The 16368-nt window shown below is 39.0% G+C and overlaps 1 protein-coding gene across 1 annotated transcript; it reads left to right on the forward strand.

Moving 5' to 3' along the window:
- The first annotated feature begins 216 nt into the window (after window positions 1–216).
- Window positions 217–15511, forward strand: LOC117087269 (zinc finger protein 479-like). Its single transcript, XM_033217279.1, is given in 8 exon segments — window positions 217–255; window positions 6059–6185; window positions 8094–8189; window positions 13668–14002; window positions 14004–14122; window positions 14407–14511; window positions 14904–15137; window positions 15139–15511. Coding segments are annotated over 8 exon segments (1428 nt in total).
- The last annotated feature ends 857 nt before the right edge of the window (window positions 15512–16368 follow it).

Raw genomic sequence — 16368 nt, forward strand, 5'->3', positions numbered from 1 at the left:
TGACGGGTGGGGTCTGAAACCTTATCCAATCACGGACCGTATATTAAAAACTGTACTATCAGGCATGCAGCTGGAGAGAACAGGACGCCTCCCTAATTTTACCGGTCCTTTTGTGTTTCTCTGTATCCAGAGCTCCAGTTCTCTTCGCTGCTCTGCGTCCTCGCTCCCAGAGGTCAAGCCTCTGTGGCCTTGTGTCCTGCAGGCATCCGCAGATTTATGGCTAAAAGACCGGGATCCCCTGGAAACCCAGAAATGGTGAGTGCTGGGTCTGTCATCGTGAGAGAGGAGTGGGGGCTGGTTGGAACCGGCTGAAAGTGGCTGTAACAGGACCCAAACTTCCTCACAGTCAGCTCCAGAGTCTGAGGACCCAAATCTTCCTTGGCCCAGTTCGGCTGTTAGTCCCCTCAAACCGTAAGATTCTGCCTGGGCCAGCGGCTGGGACCCTGGGAGTTCTGTCTTTCTCCTCTGCAGTGGCTTTGCTCTGGAATGGTGTCCTCTCTGGGCAGCTCTGCACTCCCAGCGCCTCATCTCACCCAGATTGTACAGGGATGGGAAAGTCATCAGGGGAGAATGCAGACTCAGGGTGCAGGATTTATAATTGGTAAGAGCTGTAGTCCCTGGGGTCCCTAGTTCCTCATTTTTCCTTTTAGAGATGTATGGGAGTCATCGTATAAACATTAGAGAATTTAATCAAAATGTGATTCAAGAATCATAGAGCGGGCTGGGCGCGGTGACTCGCGCCTGTAATCCCAGTACTTTGGGAGGCCGAGGCGGGCGGATCACGAGGTCAGGAGTTGGAGAACAGCCTGACCAACATGGTGAAACCCCATCTCTACTAAAAATACAAAAATTAGCTATGTGCGATGGCACGCGCCTGTAGTCCCAGCTACTTGGTAGTCTGAGACAGGAGAATCGCTTAAACCTGGGAGGTAGAGGTTGCAGTGAGCCGAGATGACATCACTGCACTCCAGCCTGCACATCACAGCAAGACTCCATTTCAAAAAAAAGAATCATAGAGTGCCCAGCTATGGCTTCTGGGTTGTGATCCATGGGAGAGACTTGAAGAAAAGTCTGTTATAAGTTGCATGATGAAGCAAACCAAATTCAATAATTGGTTTGGTACACTTATTTAGTTTTTTCATTTGTAAGATCCAGGTGAAAATTTATTGGTTATGTCATCAGAGATTCATTGGCAGATTGTGGTTACCTAGGCCCGACTATTTTCTTCAAGATAGTAATTTCCAATAAATGCTTTTTTTTGTTTTGTTTTGGAGGGGGAGTCTCGCTCAGTACTCCAGGCTGGAGTACAGTGGTGCAATCTCACCTCTTTACAACCTCTGCCTCCTGGATTCAAATGATTGTCCTGCCTCAGCCTCCCAAGTAGCTGGAATTACAGGTGCGGGCCACCAGGCCCAGCTAATTTTTGTATTTTTAATAGAGAGGGGATTTCACCATGTTGTCCAGGTTGGTCTCAAACTTTTGGCCTCAGATGATCTGCGATCTGCCTGCCTCAGCCTCCCAACGGACTTGGGTTACAGGCATTGGGTCACTGCGCCTAATCAAATTTTTTTTTCTTTTACCTTTTATTTTAGGTTCAGGAGTATATGTGCAAGTTTGTTATATAGGTAAAGTCATATCATGAAGTTTTTGTGTACAGATTATATTATCACTCAGGTGCTAAGCATAGTACTGAACAGATTTGTTTTCTGATTTTCTTCATCCTCCGACCCTCCACCCTGAACTGAGCTTCAGTGTCTGTTGTTCTCTTATTTGTGTCCACATGTTCTCGTTATTTTGCTCCCACTTAGAAGTGAAAACATAAAGTTTATGATTTTCTGCTCCTGCACTAGTTTTCTAAAAATAAGTCTCCAGCTCCATCGACGTTGCTGCAAAGGACATGATGCTGTTCTTTGTTATAGCTGCATCATATTTCATGGTGCTTACATACCGCATTTTCTTTATCCATTCTACCATTGAAGACATACAGGTTTATTTCTGATTTTTGCTATCATGAATTGTTCTGTAATAAACATATGCATATGTGTGCCTTCATGGTAGAATAACTTACATTTATTGGGTATATTCCCAGCTGTGGGACTGGCAATGGTAATTCTGTTTTCAGGTTTTTGAAAAAATGCCAAACTGTTTTTCTCAATGCTTAAATAAATTTATACTCTCACAAGCAGCGTATAAGCATTCCGTTTCTCTACAACCTCACAAGCATCAGTTTGGTTTTGTTTTGTTTTGTTTTTATTTGAATTATTTCTTTTTTCTTCATTAGTCTAGTGTTTTATCTATCTTATTGTTTTTACACAGAATCAACTTCTGGCTTCATCTTCCTTTTTTGAGATGGAGTTTTGCTCTTTCACCCAGGCTGGAGTGCAGTGGCATGATCTCAGCTCACTGTAACCTCCACCTTCCATTTTCAAGTGATTCTCCTGGAATTACAGACATATGCCACCATGCCCAGCTAATTTTTGTATTTTTAGTAGAGACGGGGTTTCACCATGTTGGCCAGGCTGATCTCCAACTCCTGACCTCTTGATTTGCCCACCTTGGACTGGAATTCCAGGAGTGAGCTGCAGCACACGGCCCGTTGAACTTTTTACAGTTATTTAGTTCTCAACCTTCTTCATTTCAGTTCTGATTTTGGTTATTTCTTGACTTTTGTGAGCCTTGAAGTTGGTTTGCTCTTTTGAAATTCTTTCAGTTGTAACATTAGATTTTTAAATTGAGATCTTTCTAACTTTTTGTTGTGGATGTTTAGTGATATACATTTTGTTCTTAACACTGCCTTAGCTGTAACCCTGAGATTCTGGTATGTTGTATTTAATCTCTAATTAGTTTCAAAAATTTTATTTCAGCCTTAATTTCATTATTTACAAAATATCCATTTGGAAGCTGATTATTCAATTTTTATGTAATTGTATCATTCCATATGCTTTTTGTATTGAATTATTACTCTATATATTTTCTTTTTAAAATTAATGATAGAGAAACAGAAGAAATAAAACTGCTGTGCTCTTAATCTAAATGCTGAAAATTATTCAACACTTAGTACCAGCTCCTGGGGTGCTATGAAAATTAAATGACAAAATGTGTTATTCCCAGTAGTGTTCTGTGACATGCTCCTGAGCACGTAGTACCTGCTTAATAAACATTTTATTAGTACATGTGTACAGGTTTCCCGGGTGCAGACTTACTCAGACATTGCTGCCTTCTGTTTTCTCTGTAAACTTAAAAAACCCAACAAAAAATATAGTATTTCAGGGTGGAGATTGGTTATCTTTATTTGTACCAGAAGTGTTTGTATTGTGACAAATGTGGCGGGTGTAAGGGACTCTTTGCTGTGCCTGCTTTCTCTCGCTAATGCTAATAATGTGTCTGGGAAAGCACAATCAGCATTTACAGGGGACTTGTTGAAAAAGCCCATTCCTGGACCCTTTTGGATCCTGAAGAATCACTTTGCATAAAGCAGGGCCGAGATTACCAAGTAACTTATACACTTGAGGGGTTCAAGATACATTCAGGAGAGTTTGGTTCAACCTTCGCATCTAAGGAAGGCTGCACTGCCTGCCCTGTTTCCGTTTGGTAGGAGGAGGTCAGTGCAGTTCATGCTGCCATTATGTAAAGAAATTTGCTGATGTCTGATACGGGAGGGCAGGGAAAAAGAAACTTATATTTTAATAGTTATGGAGAAGCTCATTGTTCTCCCATTACTCTTAAATCTTTTCAGTTATAACCAACAAAAATGGGTGAATGTTTTCTTCAAGTCTCGGTTTTTCTGCCCGTGGGTGTGTGTGGTGGTAGCAGGTGAACAGATTGTGCTTTAAAGGCATACTCTCAAGATGCAGGTTTGATATGTCCAGAGCATCTTATCTGAAAATACATTTCAGAGAAAGAGGAGGAAAAGAAAACAATCGCTTTTTTTCTCAGGTGAGCATGTTTCAGATAAAGAGCGGTGTCCCCTCTGCCTTTTGGAATGCCATCTGTTCGGAACTTGCAGATTTTTACTTCTCTGCTTGTGCTGTTGATCCCTAATGAGTTTGTTTTAACTAATTTTTGTGATTTGTATGACAGTCAAGGGGTTCTGAAAAAAATATTTTTTTCTATATTCCTTAGCATTCTATACATTCTCTTCATCTTGGGTTCTTGTATACCATGCAGAATTCTCACTACAAATTTATGACCTGAAATATTTAAAGTGTTCCCATTGTAGCTGTTGAACATGAGAAGGTGTGGATACTCAAGATTTCTACTGGGGAAACACAGTTGTCTTTGGATATTAGTGAAAAGTGAAACATGTCATGTTGAGGTTTAATCTGTGTGCTCTATTAATTCCATGCAGAACAGGATTTAGAATATGCTCATTTAAACAGAATGACAGAAAGTTCCGAAAAAACTATTAGGAGATACTTGCTTTCTAGGGTGCTAAACAAAGACTACTTAAAATTACTATTAAAAATTACACGACAGGGAAGTTTTCTGCACCTTCAACTTTGCATAAAACTGATGTTTCTTTATAATTAAATTTAGGCCAGGCATGGTGGCTCAGGCTTGTAATCTCAGCACTTTGGGAGGCCGAGGCAGGCAGATCACATGAGGTCAGGAGTTCGAGGCCAGCCTGGCCAACCCGATGAAACCTTGTCTCTGCTAAAAAAAATACAAAAATTAGCCAAGCATGGTGCCATGTGCCTATAATCCCAACTACTCAGGAGGTTGAGACAGGAGGATTGCTTGAACTCAGGAGGTGAATGTTGCAGTGACCTGAGATTGCATCATTGCACTCTAGGCTGGGTAACAGAGCAAGACTTTATCTCAGAAAAAGAATATATATATATATATATATATGTGTGTGTGTGTATATATTTAAATACATATATATTTAAATTTAGTTACAATTTACTTTTCTGAGGTGAGAAATGCCACAGCAGTAATGCTATGTCCTGTGTGCATCAGCACATAGTAAAAATGTGTCCTAATAAAGTTGATAATTTTATTCACTTGGTTCAAGATCTCTATGACTTTTTATTCCACTGTTGAGTTAATTATTATTCTCTTAATTATTAAGTACACTTAGGAAATTTACTGGCTGCAGTGCATAAACCATCATATTTAATCTGGAAGCTGTCCTTTCTTTTTAGATGACTTTTGCATATATTTGTCTTTTAAAAATGAAGGCTCTTATCTTTATTTACAGGTGAGAGAAACTGGGGAAAACCCAGACTCTGCTACTTACTGGATGTTTGAAAAAATATTCTTATTAGGTTAGAAACATTGGTGAACTTGCTAAAAATTCAGAAATTCCAACTTTATCCCAAACCTCCTGAAATAAAATCTCACAAAATATTTAGTTTATTGCACATATTAAGACTTAAGAGGTACCTTCCAACTCATAATGACTGTTTTATCTGAGAAGTATACACAACTTATTCTGTATGATGTAAATATAGCACTCAAAAAATAGACATGTCCGGCTGGGCGAGGTGGCTCACACCTGCAATCCCAGCACTTTGGGAGGCCGAGGTGAGTGGATCACGTGAGGTCAGGAGTTCAAGACTTGCCTGGCCAACATGGAGAAACCCTGTCTCTACTAAAAATACAAAAATTAGCCAGGCATTATGGCCTGTGCCTGTACTCCCAGCTACTCGGGAGACTGAGGCAGGAGAATCTATTGAACCGAAGCTGCAGAGGTTGCACTGAGCCAAGATCATGCCACTGCACTCCCACCTGGGCAAGAGTGAGACTCGGTCAAAAAAAGAGGAAAACAAGAAAAAAGAGGGACACGTCCATGTTGATGCCCTTAATTTTATAATTACAGAAAAGTATCAAAGCTACTGTGGTATTGTGGATCTTATGCTCTCCTCTCTTCTCAGAGTTAGAGCATACTTCCATGTTAAAAATTGTCTTATTGAACAATTTTAGTCACTCTTATAAGTGAGAACCACTTCTTTTTACTCTCTTTTTTAACTTGAGTCAAATAAAAATCTCTGCTTACGGCCACATGGTAAGTGTGTGTTCGTGAGTGTTTTTTTTGTTTTTGTTTTTGTTTTTTCAGGGACTGTTGACATACAGAGACATAGCTATAGAATTCTCTCTAGCGGAATGGCAATGCCTGGATCGTGCTCAGCGGAATTTATATAGAGATGTAATGTTAGAGAACTACAGAAACCTAGTCTCCCTGGGTAAGGAAAACTTCAATACACAATTCCTAATATATTGTCTTTCTCTCTTTTCTAAGATGATTTTGGTAATTTCTGCTTTGCATGAATGAATTTTAGCTCTCCAATTTTAAGAAAATCTTGGGGGCCTGGGGGTGGTGGCTCAAGCCTGTAATCCCAGTACTTTGGGAGGCCGAGACGGGTGGATCACGAGGTCAGGAGATCGAGACCATCCTGGCGGACACAGTGAAACCCCGTCTCTACTAAAAAATACAAAAAACTAGCCTGGCGAGGTGGCGGGCGCGCGCCTGTAGTCCCAGCTATTTGGGAGGCTGAGCCAGGAGAATGGTGTGAACCTGGGAAGCGGAGCTTGCAGTGAGCTGAGATCCGGCCACTACACTCCAGCCTGGGCGACAGAGCGAGACTCCGTCTCAAAAAATAAAATAAAATAGTTTTCCTTCTAAAATTGCAAATCAAAACCACAATGAGATACCATCTCACACCAGTTAGAATGGCAATCATTAAAAAGGAAACAACAGGTGCTGGAGAGGATGTGGAGAAATAGGAACACTTTTACACTGTTGGTGGGACTGTAAACTAGTTCAACCATTATGGAAAACAGTATGGCAATTCCTCAAGGATCTAGAACTAGATGTACCATAGGACCCAGCCATCCCACTACTGGGTATATACCCAAAGGATTATAAATCATGCTGCTATAAAGACACATGCACACCTATGTTTATTGCGGCACTATTCACAATAGCAAAGACTTGGAATCAACCCAAATGTCCATCTGTGACAGACTGGATTAAGAAAATGTGGCACATATACACCACGGAATATTATGCAGCCATAAAAAAGGATGAGTTTGCATCCTTTGTAGGGACATGGATGCAGCTGGAAGCCATCATTCTTAGCAAACTATCACAAGAACAGAAAACCAGACACCGCATGTTCTCACTCATAGGTGGGAACTGAACAATGAGATCACTTGGACTCGGGAAGGGGAACATTACACATCGGGGCCTATCATGGGGAGGGGGGAGGGGGGAGGGATTGCACTGGGAGTTATACCTGATATAAATGACGAATTGATGGGTGCTGACGAGTTGATGGGTGCAGCACACCAACATGGCACAAGTATACATATGTAACAAACCTGCACGTTATGCACATGTACCCTAGAACTTAAAGTATAATAAAAATAAATAAATAAATAAAATAAAATAAAATAAAAATAAAAATAGAAATAAAAAGAAAATCTTGGGAATTCATTGGTGTAGAGCATATTCTTCAAGATGTTTTATCTTGACCTGAACTTTTCCCTTTCCTGAGCTTATGTATCTTTCGCTCTAGGTTAGTGGCCATTCCAAAAATGTCATGGCATAAAATAGCACTGCCCACGCCTTAGAATTCAGTTGCCACCAACATTTTTTGATTCAGTAGTACTGAGTAGTGAAATTAAGGACTTACAAATTTAAAATATTTTCTAAATATTTAGAAAGTTCTGTTATGAGTCAATATTAATTTTCTAGAATTTTCTATTATATCCTCTTTACTGAGCATAATACTAGTTTGGTAATTAAAGAATTCAGCAAGATTTATATGACCAGGCTCACACCTGTAATCCCAGCACCGAGGCCGAGGTGGGCAGATCACGAGGTCAGGAGTTCAAGACCAGGCTGGCCAATATGGTGAAACTCTGTCTCTACTAAAAATACAAAAATTAGCTGGACATGGTGATGCGTGCCTGCAGTCCCAGCTACTCGGGAGGCTGAGGGAGAAGAATTGTTTGTACCTGGGAAGTGGAGGTTGCAGTGAGCTGAGATCATGCCACTGCATGCCAGCCTGAGTGACAGAGTGAGACTCCATTTCAAAAAATTAATAAAGAAATAAGATTTATGGTACCTTTTTTTCTTAATAAAACAGGTATTACTGTCCCTAAGCCAGACTTGATCACCTGTCTGGAGCAAAATAAAGAGCCCCAGAATATGAAGAGAAGTGAGATGGTAGCCAAACACCCAGGTAAGTGAGAGCGAATGACGAAGATGACACGGATGAGCTGTCCACAAGTCAAGGAGGTAGCCAGTCTTTAAAATGTGATCTGCAGAGCTGTGCTTTGATGGAAAGAGTTTCTGAGAAGCTCCAGTCCTTTTTTTTTTTTTTTTTTTTTTTGCTCACATTGGACACCTTCTGCCCCATACTGTTAAATTCTCTATGGATTCTACCTTCACTTCAATAATCTTTCTTCAAGTTCACAGTGTGAGCCAAAGTTTTCTTTATGGCTTATCAGGGACTGCACAAACCCACTACTTTGCCATTGCTTTTGGGGACACACTAATATCTGCATATTTTTGAGAAACTCTATGTTAAACCATTCAAAAAAATTTTTTTGCATCATGTCTAAAATGTGTGAGAATAGTAATTTCTGTTTCATTGATGGTTGTCCATTTTTCTGTACATGCCATTTTGTTTTTATTACTATAGCCTTGAAATATACTTTAAAATTTTTTACAAATTTTTTATTTTTAAATTTTTATATATTTATTTATTTATTTAGAGGGTGGATTATGATACTTGCTGTAGGGCGATATGCAAGTAGAGTACCTCATGTCTTCATTTTACTGTGTTGCATATTTTAGATATAGAGTCATAAATGGTATTGTTGTATTATATAATAATTTCATTTTTAATTATTTGAAGAACATTCATGATATTTTTTATGATGGCTGCATCTTTTTTCTCATCAACAACTTACGTAGGTTTCAATTTCTTTACATCATCAACATGGTGTTTTTTAAAAAATTATAGTGGCCATCCTAATTGATGTAAGATAATTTTGTTTTGTATTGTGGTTTTATTTTGCATTTGTCTATAAATTATTAGTTTTGTGCAACCTTTCAAATACTTCTTCCCATTTGTATATCTTTTTATTAAAATTTAGCTTAATCATTTGTCCATTTCTTTTTTTTTTTTTTTGAGACAGAGTTTTGCTCTTGTTGCCTAAGCTGGAGTGCAACGGGGCAATTTTGGCTCACAGCAACCTCTGCCTCCCAGTTTCAAATGATTCTCCTGCCTCAGTCTCCTGAGTAGCTGAGATCAGGGATATGCCACCATGCCCAGCTAATTTTGTATTTTTAGTAGAGGTGGGTTTCGCCATGTTGGTCAGACTGGTCTTGAATTACTGACCTGAGGTGATCTGCCCACCTCAGCCTCCCAAAGTTCTGGGATTACATGAGTGAGCCACTGTACCCGGTTCATTTGTACATTTCTAAATCAGGTGATTCAATTATTGTTGTCTACTTCTAGGAGTTTATGTATTTTCAATATTAAGCCTTATCACATGTGATTATCAAATATTGTCATCTATTTCTTGGGTGACACTGTCACTCTATTAAGTGTTTTATTTGATTACAGAAATTTTGAAGTGTAGCCCAGTTAAATTTTTCTGTTCTTCTCTTTGTTGCTCAGGCATTTGATGGTGTATCTAAGAAAATGGTGCCAAGACCAATGTCATGTCTTTCCACTATATTTTTTCTAAGAGTTTCATTAGTTTTTTTTTAGTCTAAGTATTTTGTTTAAATTACTTTTTGTATATGATGCAATTGAAGCATCCAACTTCATTTTTTCAATGTAGATATCCGGTTTTCAACATTAACTGTTGAAGGGATTATATTTTCTCCATTGTCTGCTCATGGCAACCTTGTGGCAAATTATTTGGTCATACACAGAAGAGTCCATTGCTGGGCTCCCTGTTTTGATCTATCATGACTTTTATCTGTGTTTGTGTGAATACCACATAGTTTTTGTTATTGCAGCTTTTTATTATGTTTTGAAATTATCAAGTATAAAGCCTCTGTTTTTCATGTGTGTTTCTCTAGATATAGTTCATAATAAAATTTAAAAATTTTAGGTCAGGTGCGGTGGCTCACGCCTGTAATCCCAGCACTTTGAGAGGCCAAGGCAGACAGATCACGAGGTCAGATCGAGACCATCCTAGCTAACATGGTGAAAACCCATCTCTACTAAAAAATACTAAAAATTAGCCGGGCATAGTGGTGGGCACCTATAGTCCCAGCTACTTGGGAGGCTGAGGCAGGAGATTGGCGTGAACCCAGGAGGCAGAGCTTGCAGTGAGCCAAGACTGCACTCCAGCCTGAGCAACAGAGTGAGACTCCATCTCAAAAAAAAAAAAATAATTAAAACAATATCAGTAATAAATACACTTTTGGAATTTTTATATAGATTATATTAAATTTGTTCACCACTGTGGGATATATTGACATCTTAACAAATTAAGTTGGGCCGGGCGCGGTGGCTCAAGCCTGTAATCCCAGCACTTTGGGAGGCCGAGATGGGCGGATCATGAGGTCAGGAGATGGAGACCATCCTGGCTAATACGGTGAAACCCCGTCTCTACTAAAAATACAAAAACTAGCCGGGCGAGGTGGCGGGCGCCTGTAGTGCCAGCTACTCGGGAGGCTGAGGCAGGAGAATGGCGTAAACCCGGGAGGCGAGCTTGCAGTGAGCTGAGATCCGGCCACTGCACTCCAGTCCGGGCGACAGAGCGAGACTCCGCCTCAAAAAAAAAAAAAAAAAAAAAAAAAAAAAAAAATTAAGTTGTCACTTAAATATGTGAGCCTTGAGCAAAAATATTAAATTAGGTTATATTAAATTATTTGACCCCGTGCAAGAATACGTTGAAGAATGTGTTTATTTCCATATATTTTTTATTTGAGGGTTTTACTTTTTTTCTTTTTAGTTTTATTGAGCTTTGGTTAGAAAACATACACTGTATGATTTTGCTCTTCTTAAACTTTTTTTTTTTTTTTGACACAAGGTTTCTCACTCTGTTGCCCAGACTGTAGTGCAACAGCACAATTTTGGCTCATCACAGCCTCAACCTCTTGGACTCAAGTAATCATTCCACCTTGACCTCCTGAGTGGTTTGCACTACAGACCTACCCCACCATGCCCAGCTAGTTTTTAATTGTTTGTAGAGACAGGGTCTCACTGTGTCCCAAGGCTGGTATCAAACTTCTTGCCCCAAGTGATCCTTCCACCTTGACCTCCCAAAGTACTGGGATTACACCTGTGAGCCACTGCAGCTGGCTGATCTTTTTAAATTTACTAAGACTTACCTGTTCTAACAGAATGCACCATGTGCAAATAAGAATATTGTGTATCCATTTGTTTTGACTGGAGAGTTCTGTACATGTCTGTTTAGCCTATTTGGTTTGTGATATGGTGTAGGTGCCCTCAAAATCTCAAGTTGAAATGTAATCTCCAATGTTGGATGTGGTGCCTAATGAGAGGTGTTTGCATCATGGAGACAAATCCCTCATGAATGACTTGGCACAATCCCCTTGGTAGTCATAGAGTTCTCACTCTATTAATCCACATGAGAGCTGGTTGTTTAAGGGAACCTGGCTCCTCCACCTCACACATGCATCCTCTTTCACCATGTGACATGTTTGGTTCTTTTTTGCCTTCCGCTATAATTTTAAGCTTCCTCATATCCTCACCAGAAGCAGATGCTGGTATATACTTCTTGTACAGTCTACTGAACTGTGAACCAAAGAAATCTTTTTCTGTATCAGTTATCCAGTCTGAGGTTATTTTCTATAGCAATGCAAAATGAATTCATACACAATATAATGTTCTTCAGGTTTTCTGTTTTTTTAATTGATTATTTTAATTTTCTTTATTGAAATTGAGGTATTAATGTTTATAATTTTTGTTGCTGTTTTATTTCTTGCTTCATTTCTGTCAATATTTGCTTTACATATTTTGAAGCCCTGATGTTATATATGCACATATATATAGACATAATAGTTATAGATTCCTAGCAAATGGACTCATTTTACCATTATATAATATCAATCTGTCTCATGCTAGTAATTGACTCATTTTCTTTTGTGTGTCTATAAATATTTTTTCTTTGTGCTACATTGGAGATTTTATAAAACCGCTTAATGTTATAACAGTGTGTTTTAATCTGGTAAAAAAAAAAAATGACTTCAGTTGCATAGAACAATTTGTCCTCATTATATCTACCCTGTACTTCTTACTGATGTTGCAAATTGTATCTTTGTATATTTTATGATTATTTTTATGCTTATATATTTCAAATTTTAAATACTAACAGTGTTTTCTGCACGATCACAATAATGACAGAATTTTACTTTTTTGTATATGCATATGTTTTTCAGAAAGTTACATTTTTCATATGATTATATATTTTTTTCGTAATATTATTTTAAGTGGAAAGACCTCTTTTCAGCATTTTATTTAGGGCACATGTAGTGTTTATATGCTTCTCCAGCATTTGTTTATTCTGGAATATCTTCATTATTTTGTAGTACATTTTTACTGGTTATATTATTCTCACCATGAAGATTTTTTTCAGCACTTGACCATTTTACACAGTTCTTTTCTGACCTGCAAGGTTTCTGTTGACAAATTCATTGGTTGTCTCGGAGAACTAGGCTTATAAAATACCTCACTTTTATCTTGCAGGTCCCAAGATTATCTTATGGTTTGTGACTTTTCAAACTTTGCTTAAATATGTGTTATGGATCTTTTTGTGTATATCCTAGTTTGTTTGTTTAGCTTCTTCATTTTTTTATATTACTTTTTTCCTACTTTTAAATTTTTTCAGTTATTCTTTTTTACCTCCACAATTGTTTATTTTTATTATTCCAAGCTTTTTGTTGATATTCTTATTTTTCTGATTTTATTTTGGTGTCTGGTTTTCCATTTTTCTCATTGAACATAATATGAATTATCTTAAATTTTAAAAATTAATACATATATCTTTATTGTTATAGTTGCTTTTTCACAATTTTTGATTTTTTTGATTAGACCATGTTGCCCAAATATTTTGTATACATTGTAATCTTTGGTTGAGATTTAGACACTAAGATAAAACTACCTTTCACGGTCTTTATAATACAGCTCTTTCCTGGCATAGCCTGAAACCAATTGTCTTGGGCAAAGATTCTGGGAGTCTCACGACCATGTTCTCAGGATGTGTCTTGTCTGCAATTTTGTATTTATTTTTCAGTTGAAAGACTTCTTCATATTTCCTCTTACTGGTCAGTAACTACTTTCTACGCCTATTGTCTGTCCATGGTACTGCAGTCTTTCTGCTGTTGTAACATTCACTTTTTATCTCAAAAGAATTAAATCTGTCATTAAAGACACCATGTTCTTCTGTTGGGGATGAGGAAGGGCTGTGTTGAGTAAATGTAGCAGACTTTTCTATCTATAAAGCTCTTGACATTGTGCTCACATGGTGCACACACTTTCTAAATTTCTAACAAAGGTATTTTGATTACTATGATTCTGTTACATTTATACATCTATGAAGGAATTATGGCCTGTGATGTTTTGATATGCCATTTTGCTAATGTACCATATATAATTTTATATATTCGATTTGTAAAGTATATTTATCTGAGTCCAGTAAGTAGAGTAACTTGTGATTTTTATGTCTTTCAGTTATGTGTTCTCATTTCACCCAAGACCTTCAGCCACAGCAGGGCATAAAAGATTCACTCCAAAAAGTAATACCAAGAACACATGAAAAATGTGGAAATGAGAATTTACAATTTAAAAAATGCTGTAAAAGTGTGGGTGAGTGTGAGGTGCACAAAGGAGGTTATAATGACATTAACAAATGTTTGTCAACTACCCAAAACAAAATATTTCAGACTCATAAATATGTCAAAGTCTTCGGTAAATTTTCAAATTCCAGTAAGCATAAGACAAGACATACTGGAAAGAATCATTTCAAATGTAAAAAATATGGCAAATCATTTTGCATGCTTTCACACCTTAAATCAACATCAGGTAATTCATACTAGGGAGAAGTCTTACAAATGTGAAGAATGTGGCAAATCCTTTAACTGCTCCTCACACTGTACTACACATAAAAGAATTCATGGCCGGGCGCGGTGGCTCAAGCCTGTAATCCCAGCACTTTGGGAGGCCGAGACGGGCGGATCACGAGGTCAGGAGATCGAGACCATCCTGGCGAACATGGTGAAACCCCGTCTACTACAAATACAAAAACTAGCTGGGCGAGGTGGTGGGCGCCTGTAGTCCCGGCTACTCGGGAGGCTGAGGCAGGAGAATGGCGTAAACCCGGGAGGCGGAGCTTGCAGTGAGCTGAGATCTGGCCACTGCACTCCAGTCCGGGCGACAGAGCGAGACTCCGCCTCAAAAAAAAAAAAAAAAGAATTCATATTGGAGGGAAACCCTACAGATGTGAGGAATGTGGCAAAGCCTTTCACTGGTCCTCAAACCTTAGTAGACATAAGAGAATTCATACTGGCCGGGCGCGGTGGCTCAAGCCTGTAATCCCAGCACTTTGGGAGGCCGAGACGGGCGGATCACGAGGTCAGGAGATCGAGACCATCCTGGCTAACACGGTGAAACCCCGTCTCTACTAAAAATACAAAAACTAGCCGGGCGAGGTGGCGGGCGCCTGTAGTCCCAGCTACTCAGGAGGCTGAGGCAGGAGAATGGTGTAAACCCGGGAGGCGGAGCTTGCAGTGAGCTGAGATCCGGCCACTGTACTCCAGCCCGGGTGACAGAGCAAGACTCCGTCTCAAAAAAAAAAAAAAAAAAAAAAAGGAATTCATACTGGAGACAAACCCTTCACATGTAAAGGATGTGGCAAAGCCTTTAGCCGGTCCTCAGCCCTTAAGAAACATAACCAAATTCATACCGGAGAGAACCCTACACATGTGAAGAATGTGGCAAAGCCTTTAGGCGCTCCTCAACACTTACTAACCACAAGAGAATTCATACTGGAGAGAGACCCTACAAATGTGAAGAATGTGGCAAAGCCTTTAGCTTTGCCTCAACCCTCACTGACCACAAGAGAATTCATACTAGAGAGAGATCCTACACATGTGAAGAATGTGGCAAAGCCTTTAACTGCGCCTCCAGCCTTATGCAACATAAGAATTCATACTGGAGAGAAACCCTACACATGTGAAGAATGTGGCCAAGCCTTTAGGTGCTCCTCGACCCTCACTGACCACAAGAGAATTCATACTGGAGAGAGACCCTACACAAGTGAAGAATGTGGCAAAGCCTTTAGCTTTGCCTCAACCCTCACTGACCACAAGAGAATTCATACTAGAGAGAGACCCTACACGTGTGAAGAATGTGGCAAAGCCTTTAACTGCTCCTCAACCCTTAAGAAGCATAAGAGAATTCACACTGGAGAGAAACCCTACAAATGTGAAGAATGTGGCAGAGCTTTTACATGGCATTCAAATTTTGCTACACATAGGACACGTCATACTGCAGAGAAACCCTACAAATGTGAATAATGTGGCAAAGTCCACCCTCAGGCCTTATAATACATAAAATAATTTATACTGGAAAAAAAAACACTACAAGTGTAGAGAATGTGGTCAGGCCTTTAACCAGTTCCAACCCTTAATTGAACATAAGAGAATTCATATTGGATGAAAATCTTATAAATGTAAGTAACAAAACCTTTGACTAACGCTTAAACTTAATAAACCTAAGAGAATTTATTGAAAAAAGAATTTTTTTGAGATGGAGTCTCACTTTGTCACCCAGGCTGGAGTGCAGTGGCATGATCTCACCTCACTGCTACCTCTTCCTTCTGGGTTCAAGTGATTCTCCTGCCTCAGCCTCCTGAGTAGCTGGGATTACAGGCGCACACCACCACACTGGCTGATTTTTTATTTTTAGTAGAGACGGGGTTTTGCCATGTTGGCTAGCCTGGTCTCGAACTCCTGACCTCAGGTGATCCATCTGCCTCAGCCTCCCAAAGCCTAAGAGAATTTATATTAGACCCTAGAAAGGTAAAAAATATGACAAAACCTTTAAGCACACTCAGGCCTTACACAATATCTTATAATTCATTCTAGAGAGAAACCCTACAAAAGCAAAGAATGTGGTAAAGCTTTTAACTAGTCTTGAACCCTTATTATACATAAGATAATTAATACTGAAGAGAAACCCTACAATAAGGAATATGGCAATGTTGTTAAAAAGTCCTCAAACCTGAACAAATGTAAGGTAATTAATACTGGAGAGAACCACTGCAATTGTAGAAAAAAATGTGGCAAAGCCTTCAACTGGTTCTCCATCCTAATTAATTTAAAAATTTTATACTGGAGAGAAACTCCACATACATAAAAAATGTGACAGAGCG

The sequence above is a fragment of the Trachypithecus francoisi genome, unplaced genomic scaffold (assembly GCF_009764315.1).
Source record: "Trachypithecus francoisi isolate TF-2019V2 unplaced genomic scaffold, Tfra_2.0 Contig00638, whole genome shotgun sequence".
Taxonomy (NCBI): domain Eukaryota; kingdom Metazoa; phylum Chordata; class Mammalia; order Primates; family Cercopithecidae; genus Trachypithecus; species Trachypithecus francoisi.